The sequence below is a fragment of the Esox lucius genome, chromosome 4 (assembly GCF_011004845.1).
Source record: "Esox lucius isolate fEsoLuc1 chromosome 4, fEsoLuc1.pri, whole genome shotgun sequence".
NCBI lineage: Eukaryota > Metazoa > Chordata > Actinopteri > Esociformes > Esocidae > Esox > Esox lucius.
The window spans coordinates 27171941-27198684 of NC_047572.1; the positions used below are offsets into that span (position 1 = coordinate 27171941).

The 26744-nt window shown below is 43.6% G+C and overlaps 1 protein-coding gene across 3 annotated transcripts; it reads left to right on the plus strand.

Moving 5' to 3' along the window:
• Window positions 1-597: 597 nt before the first annotated feature.
• egf (epidermal growth factor) lies at window positions 598-23661 on the plus strand. 3 transcript variants are annotated; one of them, XM_010899698.3, is made up of 24 exons: window positions 598-1199; window positions 3627-3826; window positions 6221-6402; window positions 6610-6837; window positions 7899-8101; window positions 8913-9026; window positions 9205-9327; window positions 13496-13618; window positions 13735-13860; window positions 14000-14136; window positions 14311-14459; window positions 14725-14829; window positions 14933-15156; window positions 15369-15536; window positions 15624-15761; window positions 16271-16444; window positions 16634-16750; window positions 17285-17410; window positions 17504-17626; window positions 17881-18046; window positions 19377-19541; window positions 22179-22281; window positions 22423-22513; window positions 22704-23661. In XM_010899698.3, exons 1-24 carry the CDS (start codon window positions 1073-1075, stop codon window positions 22874-22876), a joined length of 3585 nt encoding a protein of 1194 aa, XP_010898000.2. In that variant the 5' UTR covers window positions 598-1072; the 3' UTR covers window positions 22877-23661. The 3 variants fall into 3 exon arrangements, with proteins under 3 accessions (XP_010898000.2, XP_019901200.2, XP_019901201.2); XM_020045641.2 differs by having other exon boundaries at window positions 7902-8101; XM_020045642.2 differs by having other exon boundaries at window positions 22680-22795.
• Window positions 23662-26744: the final 3083 nt, after the last annotated feature.

The window sequence follows — 26744 nt, forward strand, 5'->3', positions numbered from 1 at the left end:
TGTCCCAACTTTTTTCAAACGTGTTGTTGGCATCAAATTCAGAATTGGCATGTATTTTTCCAGAAACAATAATATTTCTCAGTTTCAAAATTTGATATGTTGTATTATTACTATTTTCATTTTCATATAGGGATAAATGATTTGAACATCACTGCATTGTTTTTATTTGCATTTTTCGCAGCATCCTGAATTTTTTGGAAACAGGGTTTTATAACAAAAAACATATCTTCTGAAAAGAATCCACAAAACAGACAGATGTACTGCTTGTGATAGGATTTTTGATAATGAACACACCCATTTTGTAGAGGGTGTTCTGGGGCAGAGGGTAGGCTGGGGCAGAAGGTGGGCTGGGGCAGAGGGTAGGCCGGGGCAGAGGGTGGGCTGGGGCAGAGGGTGGGCTGGGGCAGAGAGTGGGCTGGGGCAGAGGGTGGGCTGGGGCAGAGGGTGGGCTGGGGCAGAGAGTAGGCTGGGGCAGAGGGTGGGCTGGGGCAGAGGGTAGGCTGGGGCAGAGAGTGGGCTGGGGCAGAGGGTGGGCTGGGGCAGAGGGTGGGTTGGGGCAGAGGGTGGGATAAGGAATAGAAGTTGCTTTTCTTTTCGTGGGACCTCGCTGCAGCCAGAATAATTACTAGAATATTCTGCATTCTGCTTCAGACACCAACACTAGTTGGAGGAAAATCCGTCTCCACTCGGTCCTGGGATGTGTAAAATTTACCACGGTGGTGTCAGGAATTTCATACTTTGCTTCCAAAACAGCTAAACAACCTGGGGGCCAGAGTGAGGAGCCTGAACCATCCCAACAGCCTGCCTTGGGGCAGAGAATCCGCAGGCTTGCTCACTCACCCTCCTCCTTTTGTCTGTAGCCTCCCTCTCCTTTTCCACCAATTCTGGGACGTGAATCTGCACTCTCCTCTCTATATTCACGCCGGGGCCTTGGGGAAGGATGCCCAACGAGCAACGGCAATTGTTGCTGAATTTTGGGGGAATATTTGTGCGCCCGGTCTGACCACGACAAGGAATGCCTGGCTGGCATGAATAAAGTGTGCCTGCTTGGATTGAGACAGAGTGCAGGATTATGTTGGTTGAGGCGTTTGCGGCAGTGCTGGTCTATTTTGCCGTGAAAAATGTTGAAGTATCAGCGGACTCTGCGAAGGCATGCTGGCGAGGTAACCAGTCTGGTTGGGGCAACAGGACCTGTCTGGGTAAGTGTTAGGCCAAACTGGACAGGGATTGGAAAAGCAAATTATATATTGTACATGTCTATTGTTTTGTTGGTGGTTAAAAGCTTTTCTTTTGTTTCATTTGACCAAACATTCATTATTTTAAGGAGATTGAGGAGTTGGACGTCTTGGAAATGTTATCCCAAAGTGAACTTTGACACATAAATGATAACCAGTACGAATGCATAAAATATACAGATCCAATTGAGGTATACATTTCAGAGGATATGCTCTCTTTGCCATAGATGATGAGTAAGTAGTCTGTCTCCACACAACATCACAGAGTTTGAAACCACAGGGGTCTGAGGCTTTCTGTTTTTGGCTGGCTGGTAAACAGTCACCTTTAAACAAGGACAACATTCATCCCTGACGGAAGAACTGTGAGTGGTATGGTTACAGATGGATTTGTCTGTAGGGCTATAAGTAGAGGCTTAGGTCTGGGTTATCCACCCCTCTGACTGGACCGTACCACTGCCTTACTGATCATGGTTAATGGTCTGGACATGAAGGACTTGGCTTCCAAGGACATTTGAAGCACAGTGTCGGACATTTCTGCACCTGGATAGGTGTTCAACATGTCCCACTATGATCACACCATGAGACATCTACACCAATGAACGACTGATGTGGCCCAGAACTGTACAGAGCAGGCAGATATCCCAACGATTAGCTCACGCTTACAAGATGTTATGCCCTGGACTGGGTCTTGCCAGGTGTACTAGAATATCGGGGTGAATCTGAAAAACTGTACGTTAAGATAAAGACCCTGTCACAAGAATATCTCCTGTTCCAAAAAGTGATTTACATGAAAGTGCCATCACAGACTTGTTTTGTTTTATTTGTTGCCTCTGTATTGTCTGCATGCTGTTTCCAAGCAACTTAGCAATGACCCGTTCTTAAAGTGCCTCAGCGGGTATCCGTGGCGACATGATTCAACACACAGACTCATTATGTGCAGCCTCTGGCTGAGGGAAATGTTGTCTTCATTCCTCAGCACCAGTGACTACGGATGCTCCTGATTAGGATGCTTTATCCCTGCATTGACACAGGCATGTTAGCCCAGATTAGCATGTGTTTTGGGGTCAAGGTCAGAGAAACACCCCCTGAACACACAAGTCGCATTCATGTGTTTGACTTCACTATTTCTCGATGGCCGTCTCAGCTGTTGTGCTGCCACTTAACGAAATGTTTTCCTCCAAATATCTACCCATTTTTATGTTCTGGCATAATATATTTTGTTATGTTATGGGTGCTAATAATTGAATGGGAATTTTGCTGCAATTATTTCAATCCATATACTCTGCTTGACAGATACAAATAGAGTCTGAGGATGTTTGTGAAAGAATAGTGTTCAAGCCCAGGTTGCCAAGAGACAACTGTCTCATTGGAAAGCAGCCAGAGTTCCCTCTAACTCCGTCCCCATTAGAAACATGAATAGACTTGTAGACAGCAACATTGATTTAACACATCAAAGAAATGTACCAGCACTGGGCATCATGCTGTGACAATGCAAATTCCATGGCAATTGTGACTTGCAGCCTTGAATGTTTTTCAGCCAAGATACAAAAGGTATTCTAATAGACTTAAACCTAATCATAAGCGGTGGATTGCCATGCTTGTAGATCCAACTTGTGTGTGATTGTTGTGGATAATTCATTGTTTCATATTTTCTGGAGCCTGTTACTGACATTTTACATGAATTTAATTTAAAGCAGTTTTTTTCACTGCTAACAAACATTTTTGGAAGTATATGATTAGACCATTGTATATGAAAAGATTTACTCACGCATCCTGTTTATCTGGTACCTAATGTCACGGTATGACTTTACCATCTGTAACATCACTGTCTACTTTTCTGAAGTCACATGAAATTTCTTGGACACCAAGCTAGCTGAAAGCTAAGAGCTAATTTCAAAATATAGCATCTGGACAAAAATGTTTGTTATATGCATAATGTAAATGTACTGTATATTACATGACAATAAAATATGGCTAGTGTAATTACTAGTAGTACTATAAGTACTATTATCGCTCTCTATTAAATTGTAAACAAATACAAAAAATTATATTATTATTTAACATTTGTATTATTCACCCTGCAGGGCCTTTATTAATAAAAAATTGGATATCACAGAACTAGGGAGACAACAAATACTGAAAAAGAAAATGTATTTTTTCTCACTTAAGGACTGCTAGAATAATGTATTAAAACCATTACATTTTTCTTTCACTTCCAAAATGTGTAAAACTAGCTAAAAAACTGATAAATATTCTCTCTGCTGACAAGATGCACTGTACATTTTCTGCTCTCAAACACTATGATAGGTAATGAAGCAAAAAACATTTAGGAAGCCTTGCTGTTACACCATTATCTAGCATCTATGACTGAATGTGTTTTCTTTTGGAAAGCCCCAGAGCCATATGTGATTTATGGCCATGGTCAGGCCATATACCGGATGGACCTGGATGGACGGAACCAAAGAAGGATTGTGGCTGGTGTTGGAAACTCAATTCTACTGGACTTCCACTACATAGAGAAGAGAGTCTACTGGGTCAATACAAAGACAGGGGTCATCTACAAAACAGCAATGAATGGAACAAAGACACAGGTAACTTTACCTTTATTATTCCTTTTAACAGCTGCTCAAAGAACTAATTGAAAGTCATATTTTTTTAGTAGCTATTAAATAAAAAAAATATTAAAATGACTTAAGAGTCCCCCCACAGTTTATACAGTGGGGAGAACAAGAATTTGACACACTACCGATTTTGCAGGTTTTCCTACTTACAAAGCATATAGAGGTCTGTAATTTTTATCATAGGTAAACTTTAACTGTGAGAGACAGAATTTAAAACAAAAATCCAGAAAATCACAATGTTTGATTTTTAAATAATTAATTAATATTTTATTGCATGACATAAGTATTTGATCACCTACCAACCAGTAAGAATTCCCGGCTCTCACAGACCTGTTAGTCTTTCTTTAAGAAGCCCTCCTGTTCTCCACTCATTACCTGTATTAACTGCACCTGTTTGAACTCGTTACCTGTATAAAAGACACCTGTCCACACAATCAAACAGACTCCAACCTCTCCACAATGGCCTAGACCAGAGTGCTGTGTAAGGACATCAGGGATAAAATTGTAGACCTGCACAAGGCTGGGATGGGCTACAAGATAAAAGGCAAGCAGCTTGGTGAGAAGGCAACAACTGTTGGCGCAATTATTAGAAAATGGAAGAAGTTCAAGATGACGGTCAATCTCCCTGGGTCTGGGGCTCCATGTAAGATCTCACCTCGTGGGGCATCAATGATCATGAGGAAGGTGTGAGATCAGCCCGGAACTACACGGCAGGACCTGGTCAATGACCTGAAGAGAGCTGGGACCACAGTTTAAAAGGAAACCATTAGTAACACACTACGCCGTCATGGATTAAAATCCTGCAGTGCACGCAATGTCCCCCTGCTCAAACCAGCGCATGTCCAGGCCCGTCTGAAGTTTGCCAATGACTATCTGGATGATCCAGAGCTGGAATGGGAGAATGTCATGTGGTCTGATGAGACAAAGATAGAGCTTTTTGGTCTAAACTCCACTCGCCATGTTTGGAGGAAAAAGAAGGATGAGTACAACCCCAAGAACACCATCCCAACCGTGAATCGTTCTTTGGGGATGCTTTTCTGCAAAGGGGACAGGACGACTGCACCGTATTGAGGGGAGGATGGATGGGGCCATGTATCGTGAAATCTTGGCCAACAAGAGCATTGAAGATGGGTCGTGACTGGGTCTTCCAGCATGACAACGACCCGAAACACACAGCCAGGGCAACTAAGGAGTGGCTTCGTAAGAAGCAGCTTGTGCAATTGGGCTGTACGCTGCAGGCAATACTCGGCCCTCATTCAGGGGGGTTGCGGTTGATGGGTGTCCCTTTGGTTGATGCCTGGCAATGTGGGTGGATTGATTTCCTGCCTGTTGGGCCCTGTCCGGAGCCTCCCCCGGGTAGGGCCACAGTGTCGCCGGACCCCCCTGTCTCAGTTCCAAGGTGTTATGCTGCTATATTATTGTGCTGGGGGATATGAGGAATACACTTTCTAACTTTTCTCAGTCTCCTCCAGTTTTACATTTTAGGAGATGAGGTCCTGGTCCACACCTGCGGAGTACCTGGTTTGGGGGGCCCGTTGCTGTCCCTGTCCTTGTCCACCTGGTCATAGTTTTGACCTAGTCTAAAATCAAATAGACTCTGGATTTTGCCCAGAGAAATGTATAAATTATTCCAATTGGACTCTTAATATCTAACCCGGCACAGCCGTTGTAAAAAGGGCTTTATAAATACATTTGATTGATTGATTGATTGATTGAAGGTCCTGGAGTGGGCTAGCCAGTCTCCAGACCTGAACCCAATAGAAAATCTTTGGAGGGAGCTGAAAGTCCATATTGTCCAGCGACAGCCCCGAAACCTGAAGGATCTGCAGAAGGTCTGTATGGAGGAGTGGGCCAAAATCCCTGCTGCAGTGTGTGCAAACCTGGTCAAGAACTACAGGAAACGTATGATCTCTGTAATTGCAAACAAAGGTTTCAGTACCAAATATTAAGTTCTGCTTTTCTGATGTATCAAATACTTATGTCATGCAATAAAAGGCAAATCAATTACTTAAAAATCATACAATGTGATTTGCTGGATTTTTGTTTACGATTCCGTCACTCACAGTTGAAGAGTACCTACGATAAAAACGAGTCTTCTACATGCTTTGTAAGTGGGAAAACCTGCAAAATCAGCAGTATATCAAATATTTGTTCTCCCCACTGTATGTGAAGAATTTCACATTCCACAATTTGTTATAGTTTCCATATTTCGACAGCCTGACATTACCATGGCATCATAATATAAATATGGACATGGGTTACCTACCATTTGTCAGCGGTTAGTCAACATGGCATTCATTGTATGCTTCAGTAGGGTGAGTCAATGACATGAATGGTTATACAACTGTACTGCGTCCTGTTTAGAAGCTATATTCGTCTGAGAAAGGCATCTCGGGCCTTGCGGTCGACTGGGTTCACAACTTTGTCATCTGGACCTGTGGAGAGAAGGGAACTATCAAAAGAGTTGATACAAATGGGAAAAACGAGAGGACTCTTTTAAGACGTTTATCTCATCCAATCTCCATAGCTGTTGCCCCAAATGACAGGTAACACCATACATTATATCAACATGTATCTAAATCATATATGTTTTCAAGCAACAACATGTAGGATGAGCGCACAGATTACTTAAGATTCCAATGCAGTTCCTTTTGATATTAATCACTTGGGAACAACATATCTAGGCATATCCTCTGAAGGGATTTAATGTCTTCTGTGTAGGCCACTTACAAATTACTATCCTCTTCCCCTAGGTTCATATTCTGGTTATCTGATGGCATCACACCCAGCATCCAGAGGTCCGATTTAACAGGAAAGATGATCACAACAGTGCTAAAGATCCCGGAGAGACTGGGAGCGCTGGCCGTCGACCGGACAGACAAACGGCTGTTCTGGGTCCAGTTCAGTCCTGGGGGAGAAAGTGCCTTTGGATCGTGCGACTACAATGGGAATGTTATTCATGTCATTGCTCAGCCGCTACAGTAAGCATTTCCCATCAGGTCCCACAGAGACAGGAAAAGCATTTATGACATCTGTGTGACATTTGTGGTCCGCAAGAAGAGTAGCTGCGGCTTTGTCAAAAGCTAATGGGGACTGTCATTTATAAAACATGTAACAAATGCACAGCGTGCAACATGAGACGATCAGTGGAACCCTGTGGCATTTTTCAAAATACCCAGGACACATCACCCAAAACAGGATTAATCTGACTATACAGGCATTATTCTCTGTAGCCTGAACCGGTCAAACTTAATAGTGTGCATGACACATACCATGCCCAGCCAAAGAAAACAAACCCGAATGTTTTACCTAGCCATCGTTTTGACATCCACATATGGCCACACTGGACCAAATCTGAACAAAATATAGACACTTGTGTTTAGTTCTCAATGTGGTTCGGACCAGCTTCAGTTGTTTGCGTCAGGACCGCCACGTTACTGAAATGTGTATGATTGGCTAAACAGGTTTAGATTTGGTCAGGTCCAGCCTTGATGTCAACATCCACAGGCATCCAGACCTTTTACAAACCTATCATAATGTATTCATTTACAGCTTGGTTCAGATTTGGTCCCGAATGGACATGGGAAATTATGTAAACTATGAACATGTATGGACAGAATGGACCTGTCTGTATGAACATGGACTGTGGCAATTTGGTAAATTAACATGTGTCTTTTTTATTTAATTGTTCAGAGGGTTGTCAGAAAGGCATTCAGATGTGTTCTCATTTTAATGGTTGGCGAAACATTTGCCTCAGTAAAAATTATGTTAGCGCTAAAGGTCTGGGTGTGCCGCACAGGATGTGACTGACTCAGACTGACATGAGCTACAGAGAAAGACAATGAAAATGGGTGTGCACTTCGAAAGAAGAGGTGTTCACTTCGACAGACAGTCAACACCAAGTCAGAAAGGTTTAGAGACACAGACACATATTTGTTAAGGGCAGCTATCCTTATTGGGCACTAGAGCAGTAAATCATTTGACACAGTGGATCACTTGTGGGTCAGTATTTCATTACTAATTTCTCAATTTTCCTACCAAGCAGGACGTCTGTGGGAATTTCCGTGTTCCTGGAGCACATCTACTACAATGATGAGAGGACACGCACTATACGACAAGTCAATAAATACTCAGGGGGGGATGCAAAAAGTGTCAACCCAAAACGAATGGCACACCCCCCTATGCATATCAAGGTGGTTCACCCTCTAAACCAACCAGCTAAAGACTCCACCCCTGTCTTTCCAGGTCAGAGTCTTTCCATGTCAGCTGTATTTATAAGTTTAGCCCCACTACATATTTAATCTTCCCGTTTTTATTAGACAGTCATCGTGTAAGCTAAATGGTAAGCTTTTTAGATGTAAATATACTCCGAGTTCTGAATAACTGGTCGTCTCTCCGGGTCCCCACTCCCACCTCCTGGAAATAGTGCATATCCCTCTGACTCTGAACATAACACACTCCCCATGTCCCAGTCACCCTCATTCTGATCACCTGTGTTCCCACCCATGTCTGGTTTGTGTCCATATTTAGTTCAGTTATCCCTAGTCTTTGTGAGGTATAGTTTGTTTCGTGCGACTTACAGAGTCTGTTTTCTTGCTATTCTCGTATCTCCCGTGTTCCAAACAGTTTTGTCTATTCCTTTGATTCCGTCCATCTAAAATTATGATAATGCCCTTTTAATGTAAGAGCATTCTGCTTAAGACATTTTTTATTTCAGATTGCCCAAGTGCTAAAAAACCTTTGCCGTACTTTATTGCGTCACAAAGGTGATTTAGTTATGAAACCCCAATGACTGTTCATCTGTGTGAGTGGGTGGACTCTAGGCCCTCCTGTTGGCTAATCAGGATTGTGTACAGTATGCACGTTTATTTCAAATGGTTTCCAAACATCCATGCGATCCGACTTAACAATTCTTGAGTTATTCTAATCGATTAACTCCCCCAAACTTTTATTGGACAGCTATTGATGATTTCAGGATGAAGTGACACAAGTCTGCTCTGTGCCCACATTCTTCTACACGTAAACTGACTTCTAAACCTCTGTCACAAAATTATAGCGTGTGATGGTCGCACAGGGGCATGTGTGAATGTGTGCTCCAACCCAGCTGATCAAGGGGGCTGTCAATGCACCGAAGGCTTTGCCCTTAGCAAACAAGGGAACTACTGTGAAGGTACCGTGTCCATCAGTACAGGATCAAGTGGTCATGTCATGGTTTTCTTTGCACTTTCCAATGTGGCGTGATCTCATGGAATGAAATCGCTGTGGTAAATATTGCATAAACAATTGAATGTTGAATGGATGTTTGCCTGGATTACTTGGTAATAAATACATTCCAATGTACGTCCTAGATGTCAATGAGTGCGGACTGTGGGACCATGGCTGTTCTCTGGGCTGTGAGAACATTCCAGGCTCCTACTTCTGCACCTGCCCCAAGGGCTACGCCTTGCTCCCAGACAGAAAGACCTGCCGAGGTAAGAGAGCACTTCTGTTCCCCTGATATGTGCCAATGGACTCTCCTACTGTGCTGGTCCTTGGCCAACAGTGGTATTGTCTTGTTGATCTCAACATTAGGGATATTTATTCCAGGATACAGGCATCTCTTAAAAATTTACATACAGTTTTATTAAGACATTGAGATTGTAAATGATGTCACCTCATGTTGTGTTTACAATGATCACGATCTACCACCAAAATCACCAGGCGCCACATTATATGCTGTGGGATCCTTAAATTAGCTTTTTGGAATATTTGGAGCTACTCTGCAACAGGTATAAAAGGCCCTGTTTGGTCCTCCTAGACATTATCCCTTGAGGACTTAGAGAGGAGTAGCTCAGACCAGAGAGACAGGGGCTAGGTGCCAACTTAGCCATGTTATGTAGGTCAAATCACAGCATCTTCGGGCCAGGAACCGTGTCTGTCTGTGTACTGTTTACAATGCAGGGTCATTGGAGAGTAATGTAAAAAGAGTGAAGGGAGGTCTGGGTACAACATGTAGAAAGTAGGCCCAGCACCATGTTCACATAATGTCATCTTCAACTCAAGGCAAAGTGGTCTTATGGCGCTTTTCCACTGCATGGTACCGGCACGACTCAACTGGCCTCGACTCTTCCCACTAGTCACAGCTGGTTCCTACTCAGAAATGGAATGCATAGCGTGCGTTGTATGTGTCTACATGTACATGGTAATGGCCTAAACTTTATTTGGACGACCTGTGTCAATGGTTTAGCAGCAATCAAACCTTCAGTGGAAGACTTTATTAAAAGATTATAAATAAACTAATTGGTCGACCTTCATCCTAGAACATGACACGAGACTACTTAAGTGACATGACACGAGACTACTTAAGTGACATGACACGAGACTACTTAAGTGACATGACATGAGACTACTTAAGTACTGTAGTGAGAGTTTGTTTGCACTCAGCATTTAAGTACCTAATCACTTTATTAACCTGTGTTAATCTATATCAACCTGGATCAATCTATATCAACTCATGACTACCTTCATAGTGTGTACATATTAATAGTTGATACATTATGACTTCAATAGTCATAATGTAATATTCGACATAAACCACTGTTTTAATTTCCTGGTCAAGCGGTAAGAATGGCTTAATATTTCAACGTGGCCTCATTACAATGTCACTAGCGTCTAAAGCCTAGTAACCTAAAACCGCTGTAGCTGTTGTCATATTGAAATGTCAACAGTACAGTTGTACTTGAAGTTGGCATTTGTTAAGTCCTTTTGTTCCCAGCGGTGAGAGGCGGAAGACAAAGTGTGAGGCTCCACAACATTTAGATTAGTGAATGAGCGGGTCTTTGTAATAGGGGTCATATTAAGTCGGCAGCTCTGTCCTGCTAAGCGGGTTAGCGGACATCCGACATCTTCTGCCAACGCAGTCAGCTGACAACACGCACTTGTCTGTGTAGACCAGGTAGACAATTAGAGGGGGATTAGCATGCTAGCTAGCCCCTCTCTAGTGTTATCCACCTCTCTGAACTGTGTTTGGCCTGAACTCCCCCACCCTGGATGGCCAGTGATTATGGTCAAGTCATCTGCCTGCAATAAAAGAGAGAAACAATCTGCATTTTTCCTACAAAGACCAACTGTGGTTATTCAGTCTCTAGTCTTGTCCCATCTTGACTTCTGTACAGGAGTATGGTCAGGTACAGGAGGGCAACATATAGCAGAATTACTGCTGGCTCAAAACAGAGTTGCGTGCCTTTACTGGGTGTAGATACAGAACTAATCTTTTTTTGTTTGACGGTTGAAAGGTTATTGGCTGCTTCTCTTGTTTTTCTTTAATGAGAAATTACACTATTATCAGTATTCTGATTTTATTGGTATAATGTCCGAAAACAAATTGACGTTTTGGTACAATATTACACAGAGGTCTGATCGAATGCCACTTATCTTTATCACTTATCTTTATCTCTTCTTATGAAGCATACAGCCAATTCGCCAAAACCGTTCAAGCAAGATCTCATTGAACAACAGCAAAATTACATTTGAGGCCCACTCTCCTTTATTGGTCGGGGGCTCCATAGCAGTCAGTGGCCCCCTAGCTGTCGGGGTCCCCGAGCGACCGTTTATGTCGCTTATGCCTGTAGCCGGCCCTGACAACAGGGACAATTAAGAGACGCACACACGTGTACGAAAACACAGACAAATGTTTGTTTTGTTGTTTGTGTTGTCGTTTCACTGTTGTAAGGGAAGTGAATGCAGCCCCGGCACGTAACTCCATTAACAGGGATCCTCACCATGGGACAGCTGAAATGATTCACCATAATTGCAGCAGGATGTACTGCATGTGACACACAGGCCCGTTTTAATCAGGCACACAGGCAGAAACTCACCTAGAGGGTTAAGATTTGGGCTAGGTTTGAACAGAAACAACTCACAGTGACAATTAACCAAGACCTCTGGGTGGCTAACAGTTACAGTTTAGGAAAGGCTTCAAACTACAAACTATGAATGAGTGTCCAGCAATGGAACTGACCGTGCAACACTAGGAGCTGGCAGGTTAAATGACTTTCCACCTTCTCTGTCCCCACAGAACCCCTCTCAAGCTGCCAGTGTGCTAGAAGGTAATGGGTGCTTACATTGCCCCCTAGTGGACAAATGTATTTGGAAACAGTGTTGCCACATACGTAGCTGTTATGTATTGCGTTTCAGTGACCAGAAACAGTAGCGGCTGCGTCAACAAAATCTAATGGGGATCCAAGTGGACAAACAAATGTATCTGGGATGCTGGCTGACAATCACCTTTATTGGCTACCCCTGATATCATTGTGAAAGCTTGGCTGAACAGCACCTAGAGGATGTTGGTTCTGGCCCTTTGGGGATGAAGTAGGGAAGTGCTTCCTGGATAGCGTGTTTAAGTCTTCCTGCATGTCCAAACAAGTGCTTAACAGTGCACTCTCTTTGCCATTTTTTCCCCCGAAGGGAAAGAATTGTGAAATCTACCCAAGCTAAAACAGTTTTTTGATTGTCCCAGGGATTTTACCAACAAATAGTACTTTTTTTTTTTAGGACCTCACCTGAACCAATGTTTAGAATTGTATTTGTATTTTTCATTTATTTGTGTATTTCAAGACACTGGAAGAGGGCTTTCATGTTGTCAAAATAGGTATCAATCTTTCCGTAAGATAAATCCTATTGGGTTTAGTACAGTACATAAAGAATGAATGTACTCACCGCAAATTTGTTGGCAGTTGTACTTTGTCTCAAAAAGATGTCTTCTTACACTTTCCCCTTTTCAGAAAGGATTAGGGCCGACTTCAGAAAAGGATTTGACTGAGGTGGGTTGGGGTTAAGAGGCTTTTTGTCCACAAACCATCTGGCTTTGTCCAGAGAAGACACTGTGGCTGCTTAAAATAGTCAGGAGATTAATCCTGTCAGAGCCAGTTCAAATACCACTTTTTATAGCAACAAAAATAACTCTTACAGGCAGGAACAGTGATTGATTGATTTGATTGATTGATTGATTTGAGGAACAGTGAATCGTCTGAAAGTTATAAGGTTGTGTTCACACAGACAGCTCGATGCTGATGAGATATTTCACAACTATTCTTTTTTACAAATGACAGTATGAAGGATCATTCAACACTAAAGCTACCTATTTATGTGTACTGACATTATTTAAAACTTCGTTAATGTAAGCACAATCAAAAAGAGAACATTGGACAAAGAAACCATGGCCTTTGCAATGGTCCCATTAGCTGATGTTAGAGTGACAGAATGTTCTAAACAAACACCTAAGGAGAAGATAATGAAATGGAGCCCCTGTATAACCTCGGACCGGTCTGAAAGTCCAAGATATTGACCAATAACATTACTATAAAGTTACCTTCCAATATGAGAACGAGAGGAAGTAGAGAGAGCCACAGCCGTGCTTCAGACTAGAGTGGGGGTTGTCGAGAACAGCGCGGATTCCTGAGACACAAAGTAATCCTTGAATTCTGTTGACAAGCCTCAGGCCAGGGACTTGGGGACCGCTAACTCACCACTTCGACAGGGGAACGCTGTGTTTTGCGTCATTACACCATGCCCGAATATATATATATATAAATATATAACGTGAGGCGCCAGTCCACTGATGTGGTTGTATACAGATTGGCTGATTATCTGCATCGACAGAGACGACCCCATGCCCAGCCAACGTGACCCGGTGTGATCACGGATGTCTAGCCGCCGACGAGGGGACCATCTGTGTGTGTCCGGAGGGCTCCGTAATACAGCCGGATGGACAGTCCTGCACAGGTAGACCTACGCCGAATGTAAACTTAAGTGTTTTTGTGGGTGGATTTCTCTGTGTCGCATAGCACTGGTTTAAAGAGGTTTCTGTTTGTTTGCTGTTCACGCTGCGCTCCCCCAAGGCTGTTCGTCCTCAGACCGAGGAGGATGCAGCCACCTGTGTGTCCCGATCACCCCCGGCCGATGGGAGTGTGACTGCCTTCCCGGCTACGAGCTCCACCGAGACGGCAAACGCTGCAGAGCCATCGGTGAGGACTGACTCCTGCGCACGCCCACACACTGTCACACATAAACACAATGAATTCATCAGCTATATATACTGCGTGCGCGTGCGTGTGTGCGGGCTGTTTCTTTTTTTTTGTTTCACATTGTATTATTTTGTTCCAGGACCCCCACCTTATCTGCTGTATGCCAACATTGTGGGCATCAGACATGTGAACCTGGATGGGACTGGCGACCACAGTGTTATGGAGGAGCCCAGAGGAGCACTGAAAGCTCTAGACTATGATCCAGTACAAAACAAAGTAAGGAAACGTCAAGCTTGTAGTTTATTTTAACAGCATCAAACTCATTCCACTGTTTAATATTCAAGCTGTATTGCAATCTACTGACCCTTCCTTGATACTGTATCTTTTTTAGAATGATGAGGAAGAAGAACTGTATTTCCAGCTGCCAGTCATAGTGATATTTTTCCGCAGATGTATTTTGCCAGTACAGTAGTAAAGCAGATTGAGCGGGCTGGTTTGGATGGCGGGTCCAGGGAGATTCTGATCCCTGAGGGGTTGGACTCACCAGAGGGTCTGGCTGTGGACTGGGTCAACCGAAAGCTTTACTGGACCGACCGAGGGTGTGTGAAATCTCACTTGGTTCAGGACTGGGATGAACCATTTGTCTAAATATACAAGAAATGTAATGACAACAAAAACTATTTCAACCAAGAGTTGAAAAAAAAGGCATCAGTATGTGTTGTTGGGTGGGGAATGCCATGTATATTTAATACTCTCTAAAAAGGAAATTACGGTTTCAATAGTAAACTATTCACTATATTATTTATTTTATCCTATTAATTATACAGACTTTTTCATCATAAGCCAAGACTTCATTTATTTCAGCCTTTCAAGTATTGAACGTAGCACCTTGGATGGCTTTGGCAGACTGAGCGTTGTTAGCAGAGGGATACAGAAACCACGAGGAGTCGCGGTTCATCCTTCAGCCAAGTACGACGTTTTAAACATCATTTCAATCCACCTTTTGTTTCCACACGTTGTCGCCTGCCTTTTGCAGAGGGGTGAGTTATCGTCACCTGTTGTCTTTTTTGAGGAAGTTGTTCTGGACCGACATGGGCTCCAGCCCTGTGGTGGAGAGTGCTTCTTTGGAGGGGGGGGATCGTGCGATCATTGCCAGCGCCGGCTTGGTGTCCCCCAGCGGTCTGACCATTGACTTCACTGAGGACAAGCTGTACTGGTGTGACAGCGGCACGGGGGCGCTGGACACGTCATCACTGGACGGCTCCAACCGACGAACCCTGACCGAGAACCAAGTAGGTGAGGCTTCTGTGGAACACACACACACACACACACACAGATATTTACACCTACACAGGTTCACACACACACACACACACACACGACAGACAAAATGCTCATACAAACTCATACACATATTCAGGTATGCACACATTTGAAAGGTTATTGGCTGGTACACGTTTCAAATCTTGCACATTTTCTAATTCTATCATGTCTTCTGATGGGTCCAGGTCGACCTTTTGACCTGGTAGTATTTGAGGACAGGTTGTGGATCACAGACTGGGAGGGGCAGATGCTCCTGAGCATCGACAAGCGGACTGGGCTCAACCCAGAGCGTCTCCATGGGAACGGGGTCCAACCAGCATCTGTAGTGGTTGTCCATCCCCTCGCCAAGCCAGGTATTTAGAGAGACTCGATGTTGCTCCCGAACACATTTACTAACTTTTCTTTTCTTTCTGTAAATATTTTTTCACTGTCATCCTCAGGTGCAAATGTTTGTACCTACCAAAACGGGGGCTGTGCTCAGGTGTGCGAGAGCAGGCTAGGATTGGCCCACTGCTCCTGTCACTCACAATTCACCCTATCAGCTGACAACAAAGGCTGCTTGCCGACCAACGCAACAGGTGAACCAAGCTGCAGTCGACACATTGTCAAACCCCCAAACCGGGACCCTTGTGTAAGCGCACGTTAATGCACGCGCACGTGTATGTGCCTATGCGCGCACGTTGGTCATCATGGGTGCTTGCGGTTGGTGAAGCGTGGGACGCTTTGAGCCTTGATGAGAATTGTTGCCCTGCTACACAGTCCTACGCTGTTGTTTGTTCGGCTCCGGCCCTCATGTGGAAACATTACAGGATCATTATTATTATTGGGGTGAAAGCTGGGACAATTTGTAGTGAATGTCGGAAACCGGAACATTTTAGTGTTTTACCGGTATTTGTCGGGACCCAGGACACCCAGCTTGAAGCTGGGACCGTCCCGGGCTAACTGGGACAGTCCCGGGCTAACTGGGACAGTCCCGGGCTAACTGGGACAGTCCCGGGCTAACTGGGACAGTCCCGGGCTAACCGGGACGTCTGGCCGCCCTATATTCAGATCACGTGTTGATACTGAAAGACACACCTTTCTTTAGTCCCAGATTCGGAAGACGGGGAGTCGGCAGAACCTGTCTCCCTGAAAAACCAAACGCTGAATGACGAGGGTGTGCCAGGCCCGTTGCCAGGTCTCTCCTCTGCCGGGGAGGTGACAGATGAGCACACTGTCGAAAGGAGCGAACCCACGTTGTTTACTGAGAAGATGGTATCAGGTAGAATAACCCTGTACTCTGGACAATGGTCCTGCAGCAACAAACCCATGTGAATATTGGATGTGTTTTTATTACAACAGGGTGGTCAGAATGAGATCTTACACAAGATCTCACTCCTCCAGTTATTAGAAAACTAGTGCAGACGGTTTATTTGAAAGGTTTTACGGTCACATGCCCTTGCACTTTCAGACCAGGATGACTGCTTCTCCCTTCACTGTGACGTGAATGCACAGTGTGTCCTGGACGGAGGGAGCCCCACCTGCCGTTGTCTAGTGGGCTTCACCGGGGACGGACAGCTGTGCCTGGGTAAGTGTGTCCGTCTGTGTATCTATATTTCCTATTAAATATGAAACTGGAATAAAAATAAAAATATGTTTTAATGGCCTACACAAGTTAAACTGACTCCAAAGTTGAATCAGGATAACATTACCATCTTCCAAAATTGAGAATTATGAGGTGATGAGAACCATGGTTTCCTCACGGAATGGAGACTGCACAGATTTCTTTTGGCTTGGGTTAATTTCAATCCTGTCGCCATGCACACACAAGAAAGCAACGTGAGGGTCATGCTGGTTTCACTTTTGGATGTCCCCGTGGGGCTAATTATGGCCAGTCGGTAGATGACACACACTGACTGTCAAACCAACAGTTGCCCTCCACTCAGCTGAACTGGCTGAATAACAAGCCCGGCTCTTCCCGTCTTCGACCACACACGTTCAAGTCAAAGAATTCACATCGAACCAAATCTAATATTAGGCCAAATCAAGATGGTTAGCCAACCTTCCAATTCCAAGGACTTTGTCATTCTGTGTGTGTCATGGCTGTCTGTTGCCCTGCCAGACGTTGATGAGTGCGTGTCGGAGATGGCCTTGTGCGGCGGCCAGAGCTTGGAGTGTGTGAACACAGCTGGTGGCTATTACTGCCAGTGTCGCTCCGGCTTCAGTTTAGAAGGACAGCACTGCACTGGTGAGCACACACACACACACACAGACGTGCACACGCCCAAGCAGACACCTGTTGATCTGAACGTCTCGACTCCGTCATCTTTACCCCGCGCAGATATTGACGAGTGTATGCTGGGGACGCATCAGTGTGACCAGAGGGCGGAGTGCGTCAACACCATGGGGACGTACCGGTGTGCGTGTCCAGCTGGTCACATCACGGCCGGACACACCTGCCAAGGTTCGGAGCTGCAGGACGATGACAAACGTTGCCACGGCAACGCTCACCACGCCCAGATCACAGACAGAGTTTTCTGTCTGAGTGTCGTCTATCACTAGCAGCACCAATGCACCAAGCACAATCAGGAATGATCATGAATCCCTTAGTTCTCCCTCACTCCCATCACGTCTTCATCTCCTTCCCTCGCTTCCTCTGTCTGTCTCCCTCTTGCTGCTTATTTTCCATGCTCTCTCCTCCCTCTTTCCCTCTGATAGAGCCCGCGACAACGTTTGCGTGGGCGAGCACTCGCAGCCCCGTGGACGTCACGAGCCACTGGGTGAACCCCAGCGGGGTGGAGAGCTGCCCCTCGTCTCACGACGCGTACTGCTTTTACGAGGGGGTCTGTTTCTACCTGCCTGAGATGGAGTCCTACGCGTGCAAGCAAGTACCGGCGTGCAGTGTTGTGTGTATGGGTCAAGACCGCTGTTGTGTGTATGGGTCAAGACCGCTGTTGTGTGTATGGGTCAAGACCGCTGTTGTGTGTATGGGTCAAGACCGCTGTTGTGTGCATGGGTCAAGACCGCTGTTGTGTGTATGGGTCAAGACCGCTGTTGTGTGCATGGGTCAAGACCGCTGTTGTGTGCATGGGTCAAGACCGCTGTTGTGTGCATGGGTCAAGACCGCTGTTGTGTGTATGGGTCAAGACCGCTGTTGTGTGCATGGGTCAAGACCACTGTTGACTGACCCACGTCAGAGGCTCCAGGGATTTTCTGTTTGTTTACTTATTGATACCTTTCAGATACAGAGACTGGGACTGGGGGTTCTGGATAGGGTTTTACTCTGTTCAACCTAGGCATGGGCAGTAGGTGTCACTGTTGCTCTGTGTCTGAAGCCTGTCCTTACCTGTGGTAACGAGGTGATTTGAAGAATTGTGTGTCGGGCGATCAATGCTGCCTATGTGTGGGTTTGGAACATACTGTAAAGGAGTTTCCAAATAAAATATGCACTTTTCAGTATACTTCTCTCGTAAATAACCCAACACAAGTTTCAAGCACGTGGTTTTCAAAACGTTGTGATTCGTTTTCAGAAATTAGTGATATGCTATGGGTTCTTCATAGCAACAGGTAATATTGTTGTATAATATTTACAGTTAGTACTGTGGTGTTATATTAACAGGCAGTGTTGTGGTGTTGTATTAACAGGCAGTGTTGTGGTGTTATATTAACAGGCAGTATTGTGGTGTTATATAAACAGGCAGTGTTGTGGTGTTATAATAACAGGCAGTGTTGTGGTGTTATATTAACAGGCAGTGTTGTGGTGTTATATTTACAGGCAGTGTTGTGGTGTTGTATTGGCAGGCAGTGTTGTGGTGTTATATTAACAGGCAGTGTTGTGGTGTTATATTTACAGGCAGTGTTATGGTGTTTTATTGGCAGGCAGTGTTGTGGTGTTATATTAACAGGCAGTGTTTTGGTGTAATATTGGCAAGCAGTGTTGTGGTGTATTATTGGCAAGCAGTGTTGTGGTGTTATATTGACAGGCAGTGTTGTGGTGTTATATTAACACGCAGTGTTGGGGTGTTATATTAACACGCAGTGTTTTGGTGTAATATTGACACGCAGTGTTGTGATGTATTATTGACAGGCAGTGTTGTGATGTAATATTGACAGGCTGTGTTGTGGTGTAATATTGACAGGCAGTGTTTTGGTGTAATATTGACAGGCAGTGTTTTGGTGTAATATTGACAGGCAGTGTTGTGTGGTTTTCCTAGATGTATCGCAGGCTATATGGGCGAGCGTTGCCAGTTCAGCGATCTGGAGTGGTGGGAACTCCAGCAGACTGAACATCACAAGAGGAGAAACGTGGCTGTCGCCGTCTCCATGTTGGTTCTCATTACCTTGCTCTCCATCGCCGCCTGCATCACCTACTGCTATGGGTGAGAGGGGAGACATGTTGGAGGGGGGCTGAAGTAGCATCCATTTAGGTAAAACACCTGAGGGGGGTCTCCCCATTTGGTTTTCAGGAATAAAGGAAGTTACGTTAATGATACTGCAATACTGAAACCTGAATGTTCCGGTTTCTTCACGGTTTACATTCGGCAGGTCTTCTACCAGAGTAACCATTAGTCTAATGACAACCCTGAACCAGGAGTACTTACCACACTGGCTAGATTTAATGCTTCATCTTCATTCTGTGTAGGCGCAACCACCTTTACTAAGGTCAGTTTTTCACTTATTTGTCTGTTTGCTCAGTCCAAATCAAAGCATTCAGAGATTTGTTTCCATTCCCATTTTGTCCGATATTCTAGAGTATCAAATAAAAAATATGCTCCCCCTCAATTAATCAAATGTTTGGACAACTCCAAGTTTTTCTTTTACCCTCTCCAACATTACAGAGGTAAGCTCTGACTTCATTGCTGCTCTGTGTCTGTCCTGTGACATTGTGCCAGCTAAGTAGCCAGTTATGTTTATTTCTTCATATTGTATCTAGCTGGAACAATGCTGAAGAATGCCCCACTCATCCAATAATACATAACCTATTCAACCCACAATGCACAGAATTTTTTTGTGTCTCTTCCTGTATTTGAGTTTAACAGCGTTCGTACTTTCTGAGGCGTGATTGGGTGTGATTTGTGGTCTCCCACTACCAGGGTAACTAGCTAGGTGTGAATGTGACCTTACATTGTGGCTATTCCCTTTGGGAGCCATAATTAAGGGTTATAATACCTCAGGTACCTCCGGAGATCAGCACCACAACAAGTATCCGATCCCCATTGTGGAAACACCTCTGTGTCCATTAAACTCAGGGGGACTTGGTCTGTGTAATATTGGAGTTGGCACAACAGCCAGGGAGAAAACACCAAATAAGAGAATCCCACGTGGCCCCGTTTAGCTGTGGTGCCAGGAGCATAGCGGTACATAACCTATATATTCCTGTTCTTTAGAATCCACACAAACACCCACCCACACATACACCCACACTCCTTTATCTGAGTTAATTGGCTGATTCTCTTGACGGATGTTTTGGTGGCTTAGGGAGACATGACGTGGTTCTGGGGCTCTTTTGACTCACAAAGCAGGGCCCCTTCCTCCTACTGAGTCTGTCCTTATGGCTTCCTGCTAGAAGAGGCACGCTTTCAATTACATGCTTGGTTTAGCTTGTTCTACAGCAATTACACATCAAAATAGGTCATTTATCGCCCCAAAGATGGACCCACTGAGCTATTACCCGGTTCAAACGTTGCAGGGGTGACAATAGTTATTTCCACAAATTGCCTTTCGCAATTGGCTGCAGGTACAGATGTACTGCTTTTCTAGTTTGGTTTTTCTAGCTGATGCACTGACACAAGCCACACTGAGTGTGCAGTGACAATGACACACACACACATACAGTCATTCACTCTCGCTTTCTCTCTTAACATTGCTGAAAATCTTGATTATTTCCAAATACACACACACACGCACACTTACTGTATGTTCTCCAGGTGAACGGACGTTCACCATTGTAATAAAGCCTCTTCCTCTGTGCTACAACAGTAAAATATAAAATCGGTGTTCTCGTCCTTTGTGAGTCAAGGCTCTATGCATGTGCTATTATCTACATGCTGTAGGCCATAGGGAAATGCTTTACCATCGCCAGATATGGTCTCTCTGGTCAGGAATCCCATTTACATAGATATGAGCCTCTATATTTACATTTAATATTTTATATCCCTGGTGCTGCTGTTGACTCTGGTGTTGGAGTGGTTATTTGGAATGTATTGAAGGGGGGTCAATGAATGGCGCAGCACTTCACACACGGCCTTGCAGTAAGCTGCGCCATTGCAAGACCTGCTTGTGGATTGTCTCAGGGTTCCCCCGGAAAGGCTGTGCAATTGTCCCGCATCACCCGGGTTTATGGGGGTTAGTATTCAAATGCGCCTTCCTTGCCTCTTCGTGCGCTATAAACTCCTTGTGGCAGTTTGGGCTCTTGCGAGGTCAAGCGAGGCAAAAAGCAGAAGAGCACATTCCTTCTGGCCCATTAGGGTTCCGGACCAAACCTCTTGATTGAGTGATCAGCGCAATAAGAACTAGAGCGGCTTCAGTTGTGCTTTGGAAGGCACATTATCTCGACCATTACTGTCCCGAGTACACCGAGAGTGGCTGCAATGACGCATGGTCATAGAACACAAATTAGATGCACATACTCTGCGCCAAAAAGAGAAAACAAGTGCATTAAAGTGATTTTGTCCTGAAGGCCACATTAATGCAGGCTTGTGTTCCATACAGACTTTCGCCTCTATTCATTGTTTTGGGAATTGGTGACACTCCCTGACATTTAGAATAATAATATAAATTGTCATTACCGAGCACAGATAAAGTAGGTCCAACATTAGTTATATATTTTTTTTAAGTCAGTATAGTTCTTTCTGCTTCTATGACCTGTTATGAAGATTCACAACCTATAGTTGGTCATTGTGTCAACATAAATGCTGGTTAACAACAGCCCGTATGACTACATGTGTACATTTGTATACATTTGACCTTTGACACGTATGATCTTTGACACATAATAACGCACCATGTGATGGCAGATCCAGGAAGTTCTTCCAGAACCATTCATCTGTGGACGACATGAGTGAGACAAGCTCCAGTGACGTCACCATGTCGGAGACCACAGTCCCCAGCACGCCAAGTGTAAGTCTGTTCACCAAATTCTTCATCACAGGACGACAAAAGAATGTTGTTTGTCAGTGTCTCTATATAACTGGATGAACTTATTTACTGCTCGGCTGTCTGTTACTGTACTGCCCTAACCATGATCCTCCTCCATTACAGTTCTATGTTGTTCTGGAACACGATGGAAAAGTCCTTCATGTCATGAACTGTCCAACAAAGGCGGTTTGTCCTTCTTGCTCTTCTGAAACAGGTACTGTCACGAACACTTATTCATTAATCACAATCAAATCGTAGTGGCAGTTGTAGGTTATTACCAATTAACATAGATTTTGTCATTCCTTCGTAAGTACCTTCTGTATAGTAAATTAATACACAGCCATATTGACTGCAACATTTTTATAGCACACTGCATTTAGACTAGCCTTGCTTTGATTGGCCAGATGAAAGTTTCCTGTCAGAGCATGTGGGGACTCCTCCCCGACTCAACCAAGGATATGATTGCTCCACCCTATTGGATACCAACGAAACAGACACCAATCACCTCAAGTCCATGGACAACCTCATCTTCCTGGAAGACCCACAGCCTGCCTCCACCACTCCTCAGCTCATCTGAGATCACGTCCACTCCGACAGCTGCCCTCCCAGAATACCTTACAATACCACCCAATGAGATTGTACATACACACTCTGGAACCTGGAGACTGCTAGCCTGGAATCCAAACTGAATATTATTCAAATAGGCGGTCTACTGGACCCCTACTGGAGATTCACCAGACTGAACCAGTGAATGGATAGTGAAATGGAGTGATGTTCAGTGGCGTTTCCAGGCAGGGGAAACACTTGTTTCCTTTTAGTTTTGGGTTTGGTTTTATCGGCCCTGTGTTCTTTAATAAATAGATACGTTACAGATTTTTCTGGACACCTCTTCTCAATAGCGAAACAACAGAGCTTTCCGGGCATATGCAAACACATGTAAAGAACATTTGGGTGCCCAGATGTGGAAGAGGCTGTTTCAACTATGTGCTTCCGGTCAAATCATGAATTATTGTATGGTAACTGAGAAACAAATGTACACCTGTAAGTTATTTTTGGTTAAAGCACAGGTTCTGAAATAAAATAACATGCAAATAATTTGCAGAAGGTATTACAGTTGTTAAGAAGCAAACCTGAGGAAGAGGTTTCCTGAGGGTTAGGTTTAGGTAGGCCTATGTTAGTTAAAACCAGTATCTATCTTTTTGCCTGTGCTTTAGTTTCCAGGGCTTCCGACTAGGACAAATGGTTTAGTCATTTTTCGCTGTGTTAGGGATGTTTCATATTTTTATCAGACAATGGCTCCAAAGTCATATTACATGTCAACATGAAGGCTTTATATAAAAATAAAAATGTATAAGAAGTTGATTCTCTGAGTGTTACAGCGCTTGGTGTCACTGACATATTCACATCGGTTCTACCAGCTGCCATTTAATCATATCAATGGGAATTATTCAAATGAAGTAGTGCTTGTTCAGTAAAAATATAATTATCAACAACCTATAATTCAATTTGGAAAGTATCTGCTGTGTTCAAAGATGCATTGTATTGAGATCACACTTCCCAGCCCTTCTTTGTTTAAGTCTTACTTGTTAACAGCAACAAGAAAGGGCTTCTGGCTAACAGAAAATTCTGAAAAGGGTTCTGAGAAATACAACAAAGTGAAATAATCAAATAAGTACTGATCATACAGAGTGAAGGATATCATTAATGTCAATCAACAAACATATTCCTGCTATGCCATTGCTTATGGTTATTCTATTAACAATACCTGCAAATCTTTTAGAATGTTACTGCATTGTTTAGCCATTCTGCCATTTGTCATCGTGTTGTTTGTGTGACTTTAATGTTGTATTTGTTTAAAAATGTATCTGTTTTATTCCAAAACCAGTCAGTTACTGATATAGACTAAGTCCGCAAAGCCCAACGTGCAGAACAATGGAAGAATTCAAATATGACATTGTTTTAAGCACTAGCCACATAGTTTTTTTTAAACAGTAGCCCAGTTCGTAGTATCCTGAAACTGATAGTGCCTATGAGCTACAGTTGGGATTGTGTTTACTGTGCTGATTAAAATACAAAATGGAGGAGTAGCGGATGGCAATTAATATTATGGTGAAACTGAGCAATAACACATGAGGCCTCCGCACAGAATACAGGGCCCATCATCTTTGCCCCAAATATGCAGGTTTATATATTTTTTTTTTACAAAAGTTAAAATATCTAGTTTTATAGTTTTGTTCCACAAAAGGGAAGGTTCCATTGGAGATTATGGCGTGGTAAAATAAATAAGACACATTGGATGCATTATGTAACTCTGTGTCTCATGCTTGAGTCCCAAATCGTCCGTTCCTCTTATCCAGAGCCCGAGTCAACAGCAGTGCTCCACGCAGGTGAGGGCGTCATGTGGGATGCCTCCAATGTGATTCACAATCTGCGAATACTGGAGCAGAACAGATAAAGATTACTGACAGAACAGAAGGAAGTCAGAGGCTTACAGCATCACACTGCTGATTTCTGCTTTCAATACCAGGTTGAGTGATTGACAGCTACTGGGATCTTCAAGAAAATGGAACAGCTGGTTTCTATTTTCTGTGCTGTTTTGCTATATTTGTTGATCACACATTTTCCGTTCAACTGATCTGCTAAAGCTCACATATGGGTTGATGCTTGTGTATCTTTGCTGGTAATAAAAACCTTGTATTCCGAAACGTTTTGATGGAATGATGAAAATCTTTACAGCTCTGGAAAATTAAATGCAAATCCAAGTGGATTGTGCTTTTTCTGTATCACTGTAAATGTAATGAGCCAACAGTCATCACTGAATATGTTTTCATGTCCACTAATTATCAGATATTAAATTGATTATGACTAAGTTTGAGACTATTTTGATTACATCAACTGTTATGAAAACAATTTCATTTAAATATCATTAACATCATTTAAATACAATTTGATTCACTGTAGCAACAAACAGCTCTTGCTGCTCTGTGAAGCCCAACACATGCACATGTAACACTTTGATCTGACCCCTGACCTGGAAACCCTATAAACCACTATCAACTCACTGAAAATGTTTATTACCTGGTAACGGACATAAAAACTAATGTGTCGTTGAAAAGACATTGAAAGCACAACTGCGTCCGTCGTCCAATCAGTGTTTGGTTTCAGTTAGAAATTGAGAGAGCTGTCAAATATATCCATAAAAGACTTCTGTTGGAAATCACTCCCCACCAAACAAAACCTAAACATGGGCTTCAGTGACACAGTGGCAGTAGATGATACCATGAACTAATGTTAAACTTGAAGCTAGGTCAAACATCCTTGGATTGGGCTAGGTGCTTCTGATCCTGTCTCGCACAGTGATCACTTTTCGAAAAGAACTTAATCTACTACAGCTAAGAAAAACATAGTAGATTTATAGTAAGTGCAATAACAATAAAATCATACAAATGAACATACTATTCCTGATGTCTATATGTTTTAAATATAAAAACAAAACACAGCCTAACTGGAATAACTCATTTCTAACCCTAACTCAACCACATGGCATTAATCGTACCAAATTAGAATGATTAAGACAGCGAAGATCATTGGCACTCTTCAAAACAAATATCTGACCTGATCTGGCCTGCCTGTCTTTATATCTGACTTTTATTTTCTTGTCTCCTCTCTTTCATTTCTTTCTGCCTCTCACATTGGCCTGGAGAGACTGCTGTTGCGCTCCAGTGACAATGTCTTCCCATCCAAGGACCAAATTATTCTATCTGTAACTCTGGTAGTGTTGGTATCCAATGAGCACGGCACTCTCTCGAGCCTGACTGAGGGCAGTAAACGGAGGCCTGCTGACGCTTCTTTGTTTAAAGCTGATAGGGGAAAACAAAGCACTTTCCTTCTCAAACCATCAGAGGCCATATCGATATTGATTTCTCGGAAAGAGACCACTTATCTATATATTGCCCTCCATTATATAGCCTATTGCCCTCTACCCTAAACATAGCTAGATCAGCGCAGTAATTAAGATTAAATTGGACCTATGTCCGTTTTTGAGTGGCATCTCTTCAATTAGGTGCATCCTACTCAATAATTACAAAATACTTTCATAATATTAACCTCTTCTCAACAAGGTTTTACATCAGCCTCTAGTACTTGTTTCTACACAAACCCCACTGTTACTGAAACAACCACTGCTACTATTACTATTACGTTCATCCAGCGTGATGCTGTATGTTTTAACACAATGTGCTGTACGTTTTAACAACCAATCTGTATTGCATGACCTGCCATTAAAAGCAAGGTAGAAAGACGCCAAGGAGCCAGAGTCAAAGTATGCCTGATGCTTCCATCCCAGCCATCTGTGCACCACAAAACGTGTAGGATGTATAAGCTCCTCAACCCCGCCTCCATACCCTGACTGGCTGCACAAAGTTCATCATTTGGGGTTTGTGCTG